The sequence below is a fragment of the Pezoporus flaviventris genome, unplaced genomic scaffold, assembly GCF_033815535.1.
Source record: "Pezoporus flaviventris isolate CSIRO_AGI_PZ_B2104156 unplaced genomic scaffold, CSIRO_AGI_Pfla_v1 ptg000001l, whole genome shotgun sequence".
Taxonomy (NCBI): Eukaryota; Metazoa; Chordata; class Aves; order Psittaciformes; family Psittacidae; genus Pezoporus; species Pezoporus flaviventris.
In genome coordinates this window covers 17,583,436-17,600,194 of record NW_026892549.1, presented here as the reverse complement: position 1 = coordinate 17,600,194, position 16,759 = coordinate 17,583,436, and the positions used below count along the sequence as shown (strand labels likewise).

The following is a 16,759-nucleotide window of genomic DNA, read 5'->3' as shown; positions in this document are numbered from 1 at the left end:
TAAAAGGGTTTTGTACAAAGAAGTGGGTACAATAGACCCGGTCGTCTTAAAGCTTTCAAGTACTCCAAATTTTTAATCAATGTTATTTTTCTTTTCATGTAGAAAAACATGAAAACATTTTCCATGTTAGAGGAGGGTCACTGTCTATAGTACTGTCTTCCCAAGTTTATCAATAGAAGTAATGTTAGGATGGTCAGAAGCCAGAAAAGAGCAGCAGGCAGGAGGCAGGTTGACTTTCGATAGCAGAGGACTAGAATTTCATCTAAGCTTCTGAGAAGCTACATTGTTAGTTCTTTGTGCCTTTATTTTTCTAAAGACACGTTTTGTCCAGCCTTCACATTTCTTGTAATTTTGAAATGTTTCTTCAGCCTGATTTATTTCACCTAATAAAATCTTAACCCTGTTAAAGGTTTGGGGCATTAATGAAGCTGTCAGGTGGCATGGCATCCTCTTTCTCTTTATTTCCAGCTGAAGTTCCTGACCCTGATCTGGTTTTCTTTTATTTTTAAATCCCATACTATTGTGCTTTGACCACATGCAGCAAAGCTGGATCAGGTACTGTGAGCTGATGAGGAAGGCAAGAGAATAACCAGAAGGCAGCTAGAAAATCAGACCAGGAATGAGAAGTGTGGGTTTGTCTGTGCAAGACGCTACTCGTTCTGTCAAACTTGGATATGGAATGCTGATACTTACAAAAGATAGTTTGCATCCTCCTATGCACTTGTAAAGCACATAATACTAATTGACAGAGCTCCCTAATGCAGCCTTTTTTTCTTTTTCTTTTAGAGCCTTCCTCCAAATCTGCTGAGTTACCTAGTCTTAGTTCTTCAGCTAAGATTCTTTTTTACCCTTCCCCTGCTGCTTAGATCTCCAGGCTTTGTCTCCATGGTGGTGGTAGTATCTTAGTAAAAATGCCATTCTGTTTATCATGGTATGGGGTGGAGGGGGAAGCACTTCATTTGTGAAAAGTTAGTCTGATTTTGTTGTTTGTTACAGCTCCTGACCAGCCCTTGCATTAACACAGTGACAGGAGGTCATGGCTAGTCAGTGCTCTGAAGTACTTGAACTGTTGTTTCACCCTGCCCTGCTTGGTCTTGACAAACCTGAACCTAAACTTCAGTGCATCTCAGGTATTCAGAAACAAGCTTGTGCTCACCCATAGGCTTTGGAGCACCTTGCAGGTAGAACAAAAGGAAGGCCTTAGATTGTGCTGCCCGTTAGCTAACCTCGGTGACATGGGAGTGCAGCCACCCTGGCTGGGCTAGCTCCTTGTATGCCAGCAGAATTAGGGCAGACAATCATCCGGGGGTTTCCTGGAAGGTTACAGTGTCATATGATACAAAGAAGTAACAACTTTATAAGTACCGCTTTGGATCAGCAAAGGAAGCATGGCATGCCCTACCTGCTTTGGATCAAAACATTGTGGGGCACTGTGGACAAAGCTGGTACCTGCTAATACTGTCAGCTTTCTTCGTTTTACAGGCTGGGGCAGAGCCAAGAAAAGGAACCCAGATGGATAGGTGGATTGTTTTTGTTTTGGTATTATTTTGGGGTTTTGGTGGTGTGGTTTGATTCTTGGTTTTATTGGGGTGGGGGTTTTTTTGTTGTTTTTTTTTTTTTTCTGTTTTGTCTTGTTTTCTTGTGTGTTTTGTGTGTGTGTGGTTTTTTGTGGATTTTTTTTTTGTTTATGATATGAGATCTGTTTTTGGCTTAGAATGTACGTGAGGTGTGTGCACTGCTCAAAAACCTTCAGAGTAGATTATGCCTTACTATGTATGAATAAGACAACCATCCAATATGTGGGAATCCTTATGCTTCCAATGCTTAGGATACCCTCCAGAAAGGGAATTGGAAAACCAGTTTTCCTCCTTCATGCCTTTTTATCATGACCACTGGAATACAGTGTTTTAAGGAAGGGAAGTTCTTTTCTCTTTTATGAATAGCCCCCAAATCTCCTTGTGGCTGTGTACTACACAGTATTTTAAAAGTTGAAATGTGAAGATGTCAATCTTCTTGAATCTTTTCTTAATCTTTCTGATCACAAATATTAAATGTATTGACCAAGTTCCTGGATAGTGTGTTTGGTTCAAGCTACGTTTTATGTATATTAATAAAGTAATTGCTAAAAAAGCCCACAGAAACAAACCTATTCCCAATGAAACTGCTGTAAGTAAAAGAGCAAGAGAAGTGAAGTTGCTCTTGTTCTAAGGAGTACTACTTGCTGAATAATCTTCCTTTAGAAAAGAAGTATGTGAATTAAAGTTACTCAGTTTCAGTCTGTCAAAGTGAAAAGATTAAAGCAGTAAACTCTTACTGTAATTGATATTGCTACTCATTAGGTATTTTAGCTTCAAACCCACATAGCTACATATATACATATATATCTAAGAATCATTAGTTGTAACTCGTTACCTCTGTTCAAGCAGCTGCCAACCTTTAAAAATTATTAAGTTTCATCATGAAATGTAAAGCTGTAGTATTTATTCAGTGCAAAATTTCAATAGAAGATGACAGAGGGCTTGCAGGGTATAGATGTTGAGCCAGTGCCTGCAGAATCAACCCACTGCTATCAATTGAATTTGTCATCTTTAAACCTACAAATAATTCAGCCTTTGAAAAAATGTCATTATGATCTAAATATACTAAGCATCACCCTAAATTGATTTCCCATTTTAATACAGACTCCACAACTCGGAGAAATACTAACAGATCTCAGAGTTTAAGAGCATTGACATAGTGGAAATTACTCTTTTGAGGTTATAAAATACAAAAGTTCCAGTTGTCTCTTCAAGAGCAAAAGGATGAAGGTGCTTAAAAGCACTGCCAGATTTATTGAGATGCAAAATCCAGTGGCTCTTGTTAAAACCTAAAATACCCCCTGAAATATTTGCTTTACTTCCATGAATTAGAATGGAAATGCAAGAGGAAGTAGAAAAAGAAATCTGCTATGCATGGCTTTCCATGGGTTATGTTTGTCAGAATGAAATATAGTAGTAGATTTTATGTTCTTTGAAACTGCTGAATCACAGCTCTGTCACTCGGGCTGGGGAGGCTGAGACCCATGGGGTTTCCTCAGCCTGCTTATGCACACCCTGTGCTCTACCAGTACTGCCTGACTGCAGTTTGCCTGTATTGATAGGAAGTGTCTCTGCTGTCATAGTAGTATGAATGAATATGGACTGTAAAACTGATGGTGGAAGCTCAAATGCCTCCATCCAAGGACTAACGTTGTGAAAGAGCAAAGTCAGACATCTTTTGGTGGAAATTATCTTGTACCATGGTACTCAAATATACCACTAAATTCCCTCTCTAACTTAAGAATGGGGAAATCGGGTGCCAAGAATTGCAAGTGCCAGCAGGCAAAGCAAAGCCAGTCTTCATTGTTGCAAATCTCTCATTTTGAGAGATCTTATTATATCCTTTGCAAGGAACTTTGGTGCCTCACTCTGTAGTTAGGACTACCCCATGTTTTTTCCTTTGTAGATATATTTTCCTGCTTTTAATTTGAGGAATTCTGGCAACTTGGTCGAAGCTGCTGCTGTACTGGGCTGCTACATATCTAAAAGGTCCAAATGGGTTCCACAAAGCATGTGCAGACAACCCTTCTCAAGCATAATGCACATGTCTGTGTTTCTCTTTGCAGAATCTCAGGATGTGGTAGCCTTGCAGGTAACTGCTAAGGAAAATCAACATTGCTGTGTAAATATTAACTACACAACACAAAAATCCTCAAGAGAACTTGCTGTTGTTTAAAAATCATGCTGCTGATCTGCAGAGCTCTAATGGCTCCACTGATAAACTGTCATACTTGCTCAGAATCCTTCTGTTAGTTCTTCCCCCTCATTTTCTTGGCCCTTTGTAAATATTTGTTATCTCTGGTGGTAAAAGAAGAGACTTGGTACAGTTATTCTTCAGTCTTATGTTAGTAAGAGTATCAGTAGGGTTACAGAATTATCAAGCTACAGCTGAATATTCACGTCTCCTTGAATGAGGCTAGGAATTGTGATGAGTTATATTCTTTCTAAGAGAAAAATGTATGAAAGTCTGTTTCAGACTGGTCAATCAAAAACCCCTTTAAAATAAAGAATTTCAGTATGTTGTGGTGCATTCTGTTTTCTCTAAATTCAGGTACATGGTTGATTTACCCTTCAAGGGAGGAGTAAAATTCAGCAAAGGGAAAAAAAAATTATAAAAGCCTGGTTTTGTTTCATTGTGATTCACCTTGAAAGCCTTAAGAAGCAATAATTGAAAAGTAGTACTGAACAAATATTTTGAGTTTTCTTATAGTTATTTTTCTACTTTTGGGGCTTTTATTATTAGTGTTTCAAGTTTTCCTGCTCAACCTCAATGACTACAAATTCAGTGGAAGATTATGTCATATAATTCTGATGGAGTTTCCAGAAACTGCTGAATATTATAGAATTCTATGGAAAATTATGTCAGATTGCAGAGTATCAGGTTGGTTTGGTTTTGTTGTTTGCTTGCTTTTTTTGGTTTGGTTTTGTTTAAGGTTCCCCCTCTGGTCCCTTTATTTCATAATGTGTTTACTTCCCCCTTCTACCAGGAAGAAGATTTTGGAGGCTGGAAATCTAAGGGAATTATGACACTAGGAATACTAAACTGAACCTTATTTACAGACTTGTAAACAGGCTGACTGAAAAACAAAAAAAAATTCTCTAAATGCCTTTTAAAATTGGTCCGCTTGCAGCTTAAACATTTGTGTGTTGGTTATTGAGCATTTCTTGTTCTGGTTCAATTTCCAGCGATTCCTCCAAAAACAAGCTTGAGCACAGTTGGCTTTCTAAGAAGCAGCAGAAAAATATATGCTGTCTTTAGGGGGGAAGAAGCAACATTTAAACTGTTGTTGTGCGTCTTGAAGAAGTGAGGGAAATCCCATACTTATTGTGTTACATAAATCCATACCTTAAGGCTTTACATATATGGTTAATTTGTTTTTTGGAAAAAATCTGTTCCAGCTGAAGTGTATGTGCAGTTAGAAAGTTTTATCTAGGTAAGTTGATGTATACATAAAACATTACCATGACAAATAGGCCAAACAAAAAAATGAACTACCTCATTTGTCTGGATTAATTTAGCAGTGTTATATAGTTACAAGTTTAAAATAACTGCTTTAAGCAAAGAAAAATTATGTCGACACTATGAATGTGCTAACCTTTTTCTTCCTTTCTTTTCCCTTGACTTTTGACAAATGTGTAGACTTTGGGATAGAAGTGTGAATTTATTTACAGGTGACTACTAGATTGTAAAATACACATTAATCTTTCAAAAGGGGGATGAATTCCATCGTCATGTTTTCTCACTCTTGTGTATCTTTAAATTCAGTCTTTGTCATCAGATGATGGTGTTCAATGTAATTTCTGACCAGCTGATACTGTCAATTACTTTCAGAACAAGTTTGAAAAGGCCCCTTTATTGTTAAATGAATAGTCATTCTTGGGTGAAAACAGATGACATTTGGATTTTTATATTTTTGGTTTAGTGCAAGGGACAGTTTCATAGCATTGTTAAAAAACACTGAAGAATATGCATGAAGAAGCACTGAGAAATGTCACACTTTATCAGAGAGTGTTCAATGTTTCCTACTTGGTTTGGTCATGGATTATTCACTGTACAAAGCCTAGTTTTCATGAATTTTCTTTGCCTTGTATCTTGCATAGTTAACACGTACAGTTATCAAAATGATTTTGAGCCACAGGAACTGCAGTGTGTGTGTGTATGTGTACTGCTGTGGTTGTAATTTCAACTGCACTTACCATTTATTCGCAGTAACAGTGGGAGCTCATTCATGAAACTGTTGTCCATATAAGAATTTTACACTTCATCTTTTTTTGATGATTCTGCAATGCAGAATGTTGTCATGAAGAAACATAGTTTATAGGGAGGTAAAATGCTAAGTATTATGGTTGCAGTGTCACATTTTTATTTGAAATTAATAGCTTTCTGTCAGAGTAGTTTCCTTTCCATTGCTTCTGCTGCTCTATCTTCCCTCCTTCATGTTGCATTGTGCTGTCCTTGGAACTGGTGTACGTAAATTAGTTCAACTCACTAAAACAGCAGAGAAATGACTGTGCAATTCACAAATGAATGGATTTTGCTGTTCTACTATTTACTGTGTTGCTTCTTGCTGTGGGACCAGACAAGTTTCAAAGGTGTGACAAAGTGGATGGAATTTTGTGTGGGAAACGGTGCGGCAGAACTGAGTTTGAGGGAAGCAGGGTTTGTGGGGAGGCTGGTTAAACATGACCTCCCCTTCTGGCATTATTCAGTTACTGATCCAGTTCAGCTGAGAGCTTGCTTTGATCTCTTGCTTTTCTTTGAATGCAAGACCTGTGATGGTGCCCATGTATGCTTAATTAAGGTGACAGTAAGGTTTTTAAGACATCCAAGGTTTTACTATGCTGTATATCTTATCACATCTGAAATGTGAAGTTTTTCCCAAGATGATGTGAATATTTGACAGATGCTGCCTGTTGTAGTTGCTTATCTAGGAACTAAGCCACTGTTGCTGAAACAGCTGACTTGGGTTGACAAGTGTTAATACAGAGACTCTTAAAGGGGATGTATAGGGATCTATACATAAACCACAGCCTCTAAACATAAGAAAAGAGTGATCTTTTCAGGATTAATTTCTAAAGAACGTAATTAAAAAACTTTTTTTACATTTGGGTCAACAGGATTGTTTTATCTTGAAAAGCACAAAGCAAAGAATAGATGATCTATGGGACAGCATTACAGATTCAGTAAGGAAATAATATTTTTGTTTTCTTTTGCTAGGCTGCTAAATGATATGAGGCATATGAAATCTCTCTTAAGAAACACAAACTTTTGCAATTTCTAATTACATTTTTAGTGAGACATACCCTCTCTCCTCAGAAAGCAATACATATTTTTTGAATGTGTTTTTAGATTGCATCCACGCTGTTAATATTCTCAAAACATGTTTGTTTCTCAACAGGTATAAAAAAAAATAAATAAATAAAAATGAGTGAACCGGACCATGGAGCATTCTTTAACACTCGCAGGAATAGTGATGTAGGTATGTATGCTATCATGTTCAAATTGTTTTCTCACAATCTAGAATAAAACTACTTATAAAGTATCCTGTGCAATTAGTAACTGCATGTGGAAGCTGCTATAGCATTCTGTTCATAGAATCCTAGAATGGTTTGGGTTGGAAGCGACCTGACCTTAAAGATCATCCAGTTCCACCCCAGCCATGGGAGGGATACCTTTCACTAGATCAGGTTGCTCAAAGCCCCATCCAGCCTGGCCTTGAACACTTCCAGGGATGGGGCAGGCTCAGCTTCTCTGGGTGACCTGTACCACAGCCTCAACACCCTCACAGTGAAGAATAACTTCCTAAGATCTAGTCTTAATCTCCCCTGTCAGTTTAAAGCCATCCCCCCTTGTCCTATCCCTATTAAACCCTTGTAAAAAGTCCTTCTCCAGCTTTGTTGTTGGCCCCTTTAGGCACTGGAAGCTGCTCTAATGTCTTCCTGGAGCCTTCTTTTCTCCAGGCTGAACAAGCCCAGCTCTCTCAGCTTGTCCCTATAGGAAAGGTGCTCCAGCCCTCTGGATCTGCTCTAACAGGTCAGTGTCTTTCTTGTACCGGAGACCCGAGCTGTATGTAGTACTCCATGGGGGTCTGGTAAGAGCACAGTAGATGGCAGAATCCCTTCCTTCAACCCGCTGGTCATCCTTTTTTGTATGCAGCTTAGAATACAACTGGATTTCTGGGCTGTAAACACATATTGCCAGCTTATGTTCAGTTTTCTGTTCACCAGGATTCCCAAGTCCTTCTCCACAGGGCTGCTCTCAATCCATTTGATGCCTGGTCTGTACTGAGACTGGGGACTGCACTGGTGGCTGACTTGAAAAAAATCTTTCCACAACAAGACATCATCTAGTGTCATGTTGTCAGACTTTCTGTACGCATGTGGTAAATGAAAATCCTTAGGGGAGGCTTGAAGTAGGATCAAGGGATAGTTTTGCAGGATTTACCTTAATGTTTTATATGGGACCCCTCTGTAAAACTGTATGTCAGAAATACTGCTTCCAGCTACTCTGCTCTTAAGAGAGAATGGAAATAAATTTTTTACTAAGACCTAATGGTAAGTTTTATTACTAAAGGAACATAAAAAAGAGGTTGGAAAGAAAGGCCCATTCCTTATCTCTATAAGCTTCCTACCTTAGTTACTGAGGACAGTAACTACCAAGTTACTGAGGACATGTGTGTTAAAGCTTTGCAGCACTGGGGCAAAAGTTCAAGTAATTTCATTTACCATTATATTTGTATCTCAGGCTTTAGCAGATATTTGTTATAGAAAATTGTGAAAAGGCATTTTAAAATCTCAAAGTTCAATATTTTATATTTTTATTCATGTGTCTATTTACGTGTATGTATTTGTGGGTATATACATACCTATAAAATATATATAAAATATGTTAGCAATTAAATAAAGTTTGCATCCTGTATGCTAAAACTCTGATTTTGCATTGAATCTCACATGGATAGACCCTTTTGACTTCATAAAATTCTTCAGTAGAAGAAGAAACAGATGAAGATTAGTCATAGAGATTCATAAGGCTCAGATATATAGGCTAAAGAAAAAGCATATTGAAAGCAAAGATACAATTAAATTATTTGGGGTTAGAGGTGTGGAAATTGAATCTGTCTTTCACTCATTTTTTCTTGGATGTGAGGGACATTATTATGTTGGTGAAGACGAGTTACCTGAGTGAGAGAGTACCTGAGGTACCTACTTTCTCTTACATTACTTCTATATGTAGCTATGTATATTTATATGTTTTATATAAAACTTGAAGAGTGTAGAAAATATCAGATTATATTGCTAAATTAAACTTGTGACTTTCAGAGACAACTCTAAGGTTTTCAAACATTGCTGCGTTTTTTGCTTAGAAACCCAAAATAGTAACACCTTTCTATATCTAAGCACCACCAAATTTAACCTTTTTAAGTAAATGGATTGTCTCCGCTTGTTTCCTGTTCTCTGAAACATTTTTATGTGGTTAGAACAGATTAAGGCAACCCAGCCATAGGAAAGCAGTGCTTCTCTCTGCTGTTTTACAGCAGTCCATATTCTCTCCATCTATTCATACAGTGGGATGGTTCATTCTTCTTTCCTCTTTGCTTTCTGCACTGTATTAGTTATTGCTTCCTGTACATCAGTATACACTTCTACAGTTTTTGTCCTGTTTTTCCATGCTTTTTTTTGTCAGCTCTCTTCTCTCATATTGTGAGAAAGAAAGGGTGCAAAAAAGATTACATGAATTTGTATTTTGTTCACATCCCCTGTCCTTACTAAACTATAGTGAAGAATAAAGCTGTCATAGAGGAAGTAGGGTTTGAAAAGCCAGTGGTGAGTGAGAGCTGTCAAACAGGTACAGCAAACTGTATTTACATTGAAGTTTAAGGACACGACAATGCTGACATAGACCAAAGAAAGCTGGTCAGGATACTGCAGTTGTGAGTGCCATACCCAGGAAGGGTTTCTACCCCTGGATATCTATACCACAATTCAGAACAAGTGGTGTGGGAGATCCATGCTAGTGAAATCATGCAGGTATTCTTTCAATCAGGAATTGGAAGATTGAGTGGCTAAAAGTTGACTGTAGCATAAGGGCTTTGTTGCTGCATGCATGGATATGTGTGCAGGATGCATGTAGAATACTTCAAAAACATTGACACTAGGTACTTAGAAGAGGTTTCTGCAGCAGCTGCAACAGGCTGCTGGAAGATGACAGTGTCATCGAATCATAGAATAGTTAGGGTTGGAAAGGACCTTAAGATCATCTAGTTCCAACCCCCCTGCCATGGGCAGGGACACCTTACACTAAACCATCTCACCCAAGGCTTCGCCCAACCTGGCCTTGAACACAGCCAGGGATGGAGCATTCGCAACCTCCCTGAGCAACCCATTCCAGTGCCTCACCACCCTTACAGGAAAGAATTTCTTCCTTATATCCAGTCTAAACTTCCCCTGTTTAAGTTTGAACCCATTACCCCTTGTCCTATCACTATAATCCCTAATGAAGAGTCCTTCCCCAGCATCCCTATAGGCCCCCTTCAGATTCTAGAAGGCTGCTATGAGGTCTCCATGCAGCCTTCTCTTCTCCAGCCTGAACAGCCCCAACTTTCTCAGCCTGTCTTCAGACGGGAGGTGCTCCAGTCCCCTGATCATCCTCATGGCCCTCCTCTGGACTTGTTCCAACAGTTCCATGTCCTTTTTATGTTGAGGACACCAGGACTGCACACAAAACTCCAGGTGAGGTCTCACAAGAGCAGAGTAGACGGGCAGGATCACCTCCTTCAACCTGCTGGTCACGCTCCTTTTGATGCAGCCCAGGATACTGTTGGCTTTCTGGGCTGTGAGCACACACTGTAGCTGGCTCATGTTCATTTTCTCATTGACCAGCACCGCCATGTCCTTCTCCGCAGGGCTACTCTGAATATCTTCTCTACCCAGCCTGCAGCTGTGCCTGGGATTGCTCTGACCCAGGTGTAGAACCTTGCACTTGTCATGGTTTAACTTCATGAGGTTGTCATCAGCCCACCTCACAACCATGTCGAGGTCCTCCTGGATGGCATTCCTTCCCTCCAGCATATCAACCGAACCACACAGCTTGGTGTCATCAGCAAGCTTGGTGTCATCAGCAAGCTTGCTGAGGGCGCGCTCAATCCCAAAGGTGTTCCACTTCTGCGTTGACACTTACCTGCATCATAATATGCTATCCTGGAATTAACTGGGGATCTGATGGTCCTGGAACACTACATGTGTTTCAAAGGTCATGAGTTTCACAAGCAGCATACCAAGAAGTTTTGCTTAATGATTTCTAGCTGTAGTTAATTTCATTTAGTAATACTACTAACACTAACTGATTCTTTCCTAATGAATATGACAGGATACATCTGCTGTGAACTTATCTCCTAGGTGCTCCCAGGCGTTTGCCTGCAGGGAGCCTGAAATAAAAATGTTAATGGCGTTGCTGTGAAACTCCAGTCATGCCCTGCTGCTCATGCATGTGGACATGATGTTACTGCCCGAAATGATTCCTAGCAGGCTAGAAGTGATTGTAAGCCTTTGGGAGCAGTAACAAACGAGTAATAGGTTTAGGAGGAAGAAATGAAGAGTGGCTTTTCAGAGGGTTTGGCAACAGAACTTTTACTTCTTTGAACACGGAATGATGTTCTGTGATCTTTGCTGGACAATGTTGTAAGCAATCTCAGAAAGAAGATAAAAAAAAAAACTGCACATAAAATCTGGATGATTTAGGATTGAGATTCAGTTTTGGATTGATGACAGTAAAAGCCTACAGATAAGCAAAGCTACCTAGAGGCCTAAAAACTGAAAGGAGATTATTCATACTAAGCTCAGAGAAGGGATAAAATGAAAGTGGATCAAACTATTGAACTTTTTTTGTGTAAGGTATATAGAGAATAAAAAGGTAGTCATAATGCAAGATCAAAGCTATAACCTGGTTAGCATAATACTGATTGGGTGGAATAATGCACATGTTATGAAGATTAGTGGCAAAGAAATCAGGATTGGCAAGCAGGAGGAGAAGAAAAAGCCTTTCTTTATGTAGGTGAGAAGTGGAAGCTGCAAAAGGATTGCCTGTGGAAACCAAACGTTATGAGTAGAGGGAAAGAAGGACACAGTTCTGCTTTGATGAGAGTCTGCCACAGGCCAATAAGCCAGGAAGACCTGATTAATATTAGGCAGCTATGTACCTGAGGTTACCTTGAGTGTGCTTCTCTTTCTGTTGCCAAATCTCATTTGGACAGGATCTGCAGCTTTGATTTTCTGCTTTCATTCTGATATGGCTGATAGTCTTCTCAGTCCTTGGGTCACCCAATGTTAGGTGTATACATAATATATTTTGGATTAAAGTGGCCATGAAGTGGTGGAAATAATCATTCTTAAGAAGTTGGTGAGAGGGGAGAGAAATGAAGGCAGTGGATTTCAGGAATGTGAACATAAGCTCAGGTGAGTTTATGTGGTGTCCTTAAGGGATCGGTGTTGGGACTGGTCTTGTTCAACGTTTTTGTCAGTGGCATGGACAGTGGGATTGAGTGCGCCCTCAGCAAGTTTGCCAATGACACCAAGCTGTGTAGTTTGGTTGACACGCTGGAGGGAAGGAATGCCATCCAGAGGGACCTTGACATGGTTGTGAGGTGGGCTGATGCCAACCTTATGAAGTTTAACCATGACAAGTGCAAGGTCCTACACCTGGGTTAGAAGAATCTCAGGCACAGCTGCAGGCTGGGTAGAGAAGAGATTCAGAGTAGCCCTGCGGAGAAGGACATGGCGGTGCTGGTCAATGAGAAAATGAACATGAGCCAGCTACAGTGTGTGCTCACAGCCCAGAAAGCCAACAGTATCCTGGGCTGCATCAAAAGGAGCGTGACCAGCAGGTTGAAGGAGGTGATCCTGCCCGTCTACTCTGCTCTTGTGAGACCTCACCTGGAGTTTTGTGTGCAGTCCTGGTGTCCTCAACATAAAAAGGACATGGAACTGTTGGAACAAGTCCAGAGGAGGGCCATGAGGATGATCAGGGGACTGGAGCACCTCCCGTCTGAAGACAGGCTGAGAAAGTTGGGGCTGTTCAGGCTGGAGAAGAGAAGGCTGCATGGAGACCTCATAGCAGCCTTCCAGTATCTGAAGGGGGCCTATAGGGATGCTGTGGAGGGACTCTTCATTAGGGACTGTAGTGATAGGACAAGGGGTAATGGGTTCAAACTTAAACAGGGGAAGTTTAGACTGGATATAAGGAAGAAATTCTTTCCTGTGAGGGTGGTGAGGCACTGGAATGGGTTGCCCAGGGAGGTTGTGAATGCTCCATCCCTGGTGGTTTTCAAGGCTGGGCTGGACAGAGCCTTGGGTGAGATGGTGTAGTGTGGGGTGTCCCTGCCCATGGCAGAGGGCTTGGAACTAGATGATCTTATGGTCCTTTCCAACCCTAACTATTCTATGAGGTTCTTTCCAACTCTAACTATTCTATGAGGACTCCATGGTAAACTTGAGGTAACTCAAGTTTGGGGAATATGTCAATCCCTCAATGAAGCTTCTTAAAGGGATCATTTTAAGTAACCTTTTTGTGGTGAAAGACCAGTTTGGTTAAATCTTTATTGATGTCAGATGCCTTTTCAGTGAAACTACTTTGTGTGGGGTTTTTTTTGGACAACAGTCTGTCATAGTCTTTCAAATACTGATGGCAGGACTGGAGAAAGTGGACATTATTATCCATTCTGTTTGCAGCAGAAGCCAAGGGTGATGTTTTTCTTGCAATTTAGTGCCTTTCTCTTTGAGGAAGTATGTTGTTTTCCCAGGGTCCTACAGACATTTAGTAGAAAAATGATGCTGTTTCTAATGGCTGGGTATTCAATGGAAAATGTAACTGCAACTCACTCTGTTTACCTATCATTGGTAGTTTATATAATGTTAGGAGAAAAAAAAATTCCTATTGCTTAATCTAGATTACAATAAATATTGAGGTAGTTTTCCAGTTTGTGAAATAAGAATGCATGGGTTGAAATTCACATATTTCTTTATTAGAAATTACTAAAATTTCAGTAAGCATAGTTTAAAGGAATTATTCTTTAGGTTCACATATTAAAAAAATGTTTTTAAACTTTTTGTGAGCAGACAAATGGTAATTTTTTTTTATATAGCTTCTACTATCTGATGTTTGTTTCAAATTCTTATTTATCAAATAACAATCTCTTGGTTATGAAAACTTTTAATATTTAAAATAAACTGTTTCTCAGTTCTATCTATAATGCTTTCATTTTATGACCCATGCTTAAAATATTTCTCCAGAATTTGAAATGACTGTGTTTTATGTGATAACTAGAAAATCTGGTGATTCCTGTAAGAGATGGCTCTTTCAGCTCTAAGTATAAACCTGTTGACTACAAACATCTATATGAACTTGCTGCAGTAGAAAAAATGGCATCTGAAAAAATTCAAATAAAGGTATGGTTTTTATATTATTTGTAATATGAGTGACTTTAAAATTAAATAATCATGTTTCTTTTCACTGCCCAAAGGAATCTAAGAATGAATAGGGATAACAAATTGCTGTAACAGTGTTCAGCAAAAGGGGGCAAATGATAGGGAGTTTATCACAGCGTTGTTGTGATTTGGACATATTAATGGCAAAGCGTGGAAATTCTTTGAATGTGGATTTGTTTTACTGAAAAGACAGGAAAAATCTGTATTTGAGTGCTTTGAGGAAAATCGTCCAGGCTCATTATGAGAGTTACTCAAAATACTGGGAGTAATGAAGAATTTATAGGAATAAATGGGAAGCGGAAGTTGATCCAGAAAGAAACAAAAATAGGTGAAGTGAGGATTTTGAAAAGTCAACCTGAGGCAGATCTTGAAAGAAAATTGAAAGGGTTTTATAGCTATCGAATGTAACTGTGGAGCTAGACAGATAGAAAGGTATAAATAGCTGATATATGGCCCAAGTGGTAAGAACATAGCTTATTTAATACTAGTAAAGTTTAATGAAAACTTTACTTTTATTAAGAATTACGATTATGTGTTGACAGAGCAGGGTCACTAGCAGAACTGGAGAAGCAGCAAAAGTCAGGGCTGTCAAACTGGAAAGAAGACTTAAGTACCAGTTTTTCTCCATCCACTAATGCAATTTCACATATTCATATTTTCTGTAATTCTGATCTTAGAGGCATTTAATAAGTCCATGCAGCAATGGGTGATACCGTATGAGTTGAAAATAGCAAAGCAAATAAGTATATTAAGATTTTGGAAGCACTTTTGGCAATGATACACCCAAAGTCCTCACTGACGTGAGTGTACATGAGAGTACGAGGTGAAGAGAAGGATTTGTAAACACAAGAAAGAAAATGGAAAGTAGAACCCATCTGTAAATATGGGAGAGGACAGGGTGAACACTGGTAGCTCTCTAGACAGCCTCACTTCATCCTTTACATTAGGCATATGACAAACATTGTGACAGAGTTCTACCTTTGCAGAATAAGAACCAAATATTAGAGAAAATGTAAAGAGAGAAAGATTAAGATATAGCTCAGACATAGCTAACTAGAATACTGCATGTGACCTTCATGATTATTGTACATCTCCTCCATGTCTTCCCGAATAATAAAGGAAAAAAAATCCACATAAGAAAACCTGAAGCTCTAAAAGAAAAAAAAAGTCCTTGCATGTCTAAATCATATTTAGAAGTTCTTTGAACTGAAGTAATTAAATGAAATACTTTGGTTAGCAACATAACCATATACTTTTTTTTTTGCTGTTATTGTTCTGATGCTCTTTCTTAAATCCTAGTGAATGGAATATACACAGTACCAACAAGCATAATTTACTAGTTTCTACTACTATCCTAAAGGCCTTGCAACAAAAAAGGGGGTTGCTCGTGCAGCTCATCTCTCTGTATTTAAAATAGAAAAGTGTGATAGTGAATGAGAGAAAAAAATGCATACTTTCTTTATCGTATAGTTTCCTTTAATGCATGTGAGTATAAATATGTCAGAAGTGCTGGCAGATATTTCTTCATGTATTGGCAGTACAAAATTCTACTGAATTTATTCAAGCTTTAAACTAACTTTTCATCGTCTGTCTTTTGGTATTTCACCTTTTCAAGTGTTTTCCAACTGAGTAGGTAGTAAAATATATATGCTGAAAGCTCCACAGAGAATAGAATGTGTTCCAACTACTACTTTTTTGTTGCTGATTCAGGCTATCCAAATTTCAAAGTGCTGAGTTACTCTTTCAGTGAATTAGAACCGAAGAAGTAAACGGTAAATCAATTGCTGGCCATTTAAGAAAGAAAAATATAGCACATACATAAAAAAGCTAATATTGCAGCAGTTAGGCATATAATGTCATTGTTGGTGTTATAAAATAATTTCTAGAGCATATTAAACTTTCTGTACAGAACTAGTTCAACTTTTCACTTAAATTTTAGAATTGATTTGAAGATATATGTATTTTCAGATTACTTCAAATACAGTATTCTGTTTGCTGAAGTCTGGTTTTAAGCACCTAATGGTAATCAAGAGGAAGCTGTAAGTAACATGAAAATACGTAAGCAATAAAAATAAGGAGACATTATCTTCGATTCAGAAGCATTGTAACATACCAATTGAAAGCATAAAACTGGTGCTTTAAAACTTTCTTATAGTACAGTCACGTATGCAGCTTCCTATAAACACCTGTTTCTCATTCAGAGTCGCATCATGTCTCCGTAGCATCTATTGCAGCTACTTACCTAAGTAATACCCACTAAAGCAGGCTTGCTGCAGAAGCACGATGATTCTTCACAGGGAGAACCACATTCTAGCACATTTTAGCTTTGCTGGTGGGTGAATGAGGGGCTCTGATTAAGAAGTGATGGGATTCTTGCTTACCTGTGCATGAGTCCTGCAAGGAAACGTTCAGTGAACTTTCTCTTTGAGAAGCCTGCTGGTGTCACTTGCCCAGGGAGAACACGCTTGTAGTAGGTTTGCTCTCCCTGTTTTTATGCATGTGAACGCAGAGAGGGTAACTGTGTTTTTTTTCCAACTTTCACCAAGCAGGAAAGTTGACTAAGCATTTTAAACAGCAGATTACTTCTTCCTGAGCCATGTGGAAAACCAGCATTTTTTACTTGAAACGTTAATTCTTTCCTGAACTGGAACTGGATGTGGAGTGACATCTTTATTCATTTCTTCCTGTTATGAGCCAGGGAG

At 38.9% G+C, this 16,759-nt stretch overlaps 1 protein-coding gene across 4 annotated transcripts in view; it reads left to right on the top strand.

Annotated features, from left to right (window-relative positions):
• The first annotated feature begins 6,987 nt into the window (after positions 1-6,987).
• Positions 6,988-16,759, top strand: part of CCDC148 (coiled-coil domain containing 148) — a 58,676-nt gene continuing 48,904 nt past the window's right edge. For all 4 annotated transcript variants that reach the window (XM_061446284.1, XM_061446291.1, XM_061446310.1 and 1 more), the window contains exons 1-2: positions 6,988-7,057; positions 13,897-14,018. In XM_061446284.1, the coding sequence (XP_061302268.1) occupies positions 7,003-7,057; positions 13,897-14,018 (177 nt within the window). In that variant the 5' untranslated portion in view covers positions 6,988-7,002. The remainder of the gene's footprint in view (positions 7,058-13,896; positions 14,019-16,759) is intronic.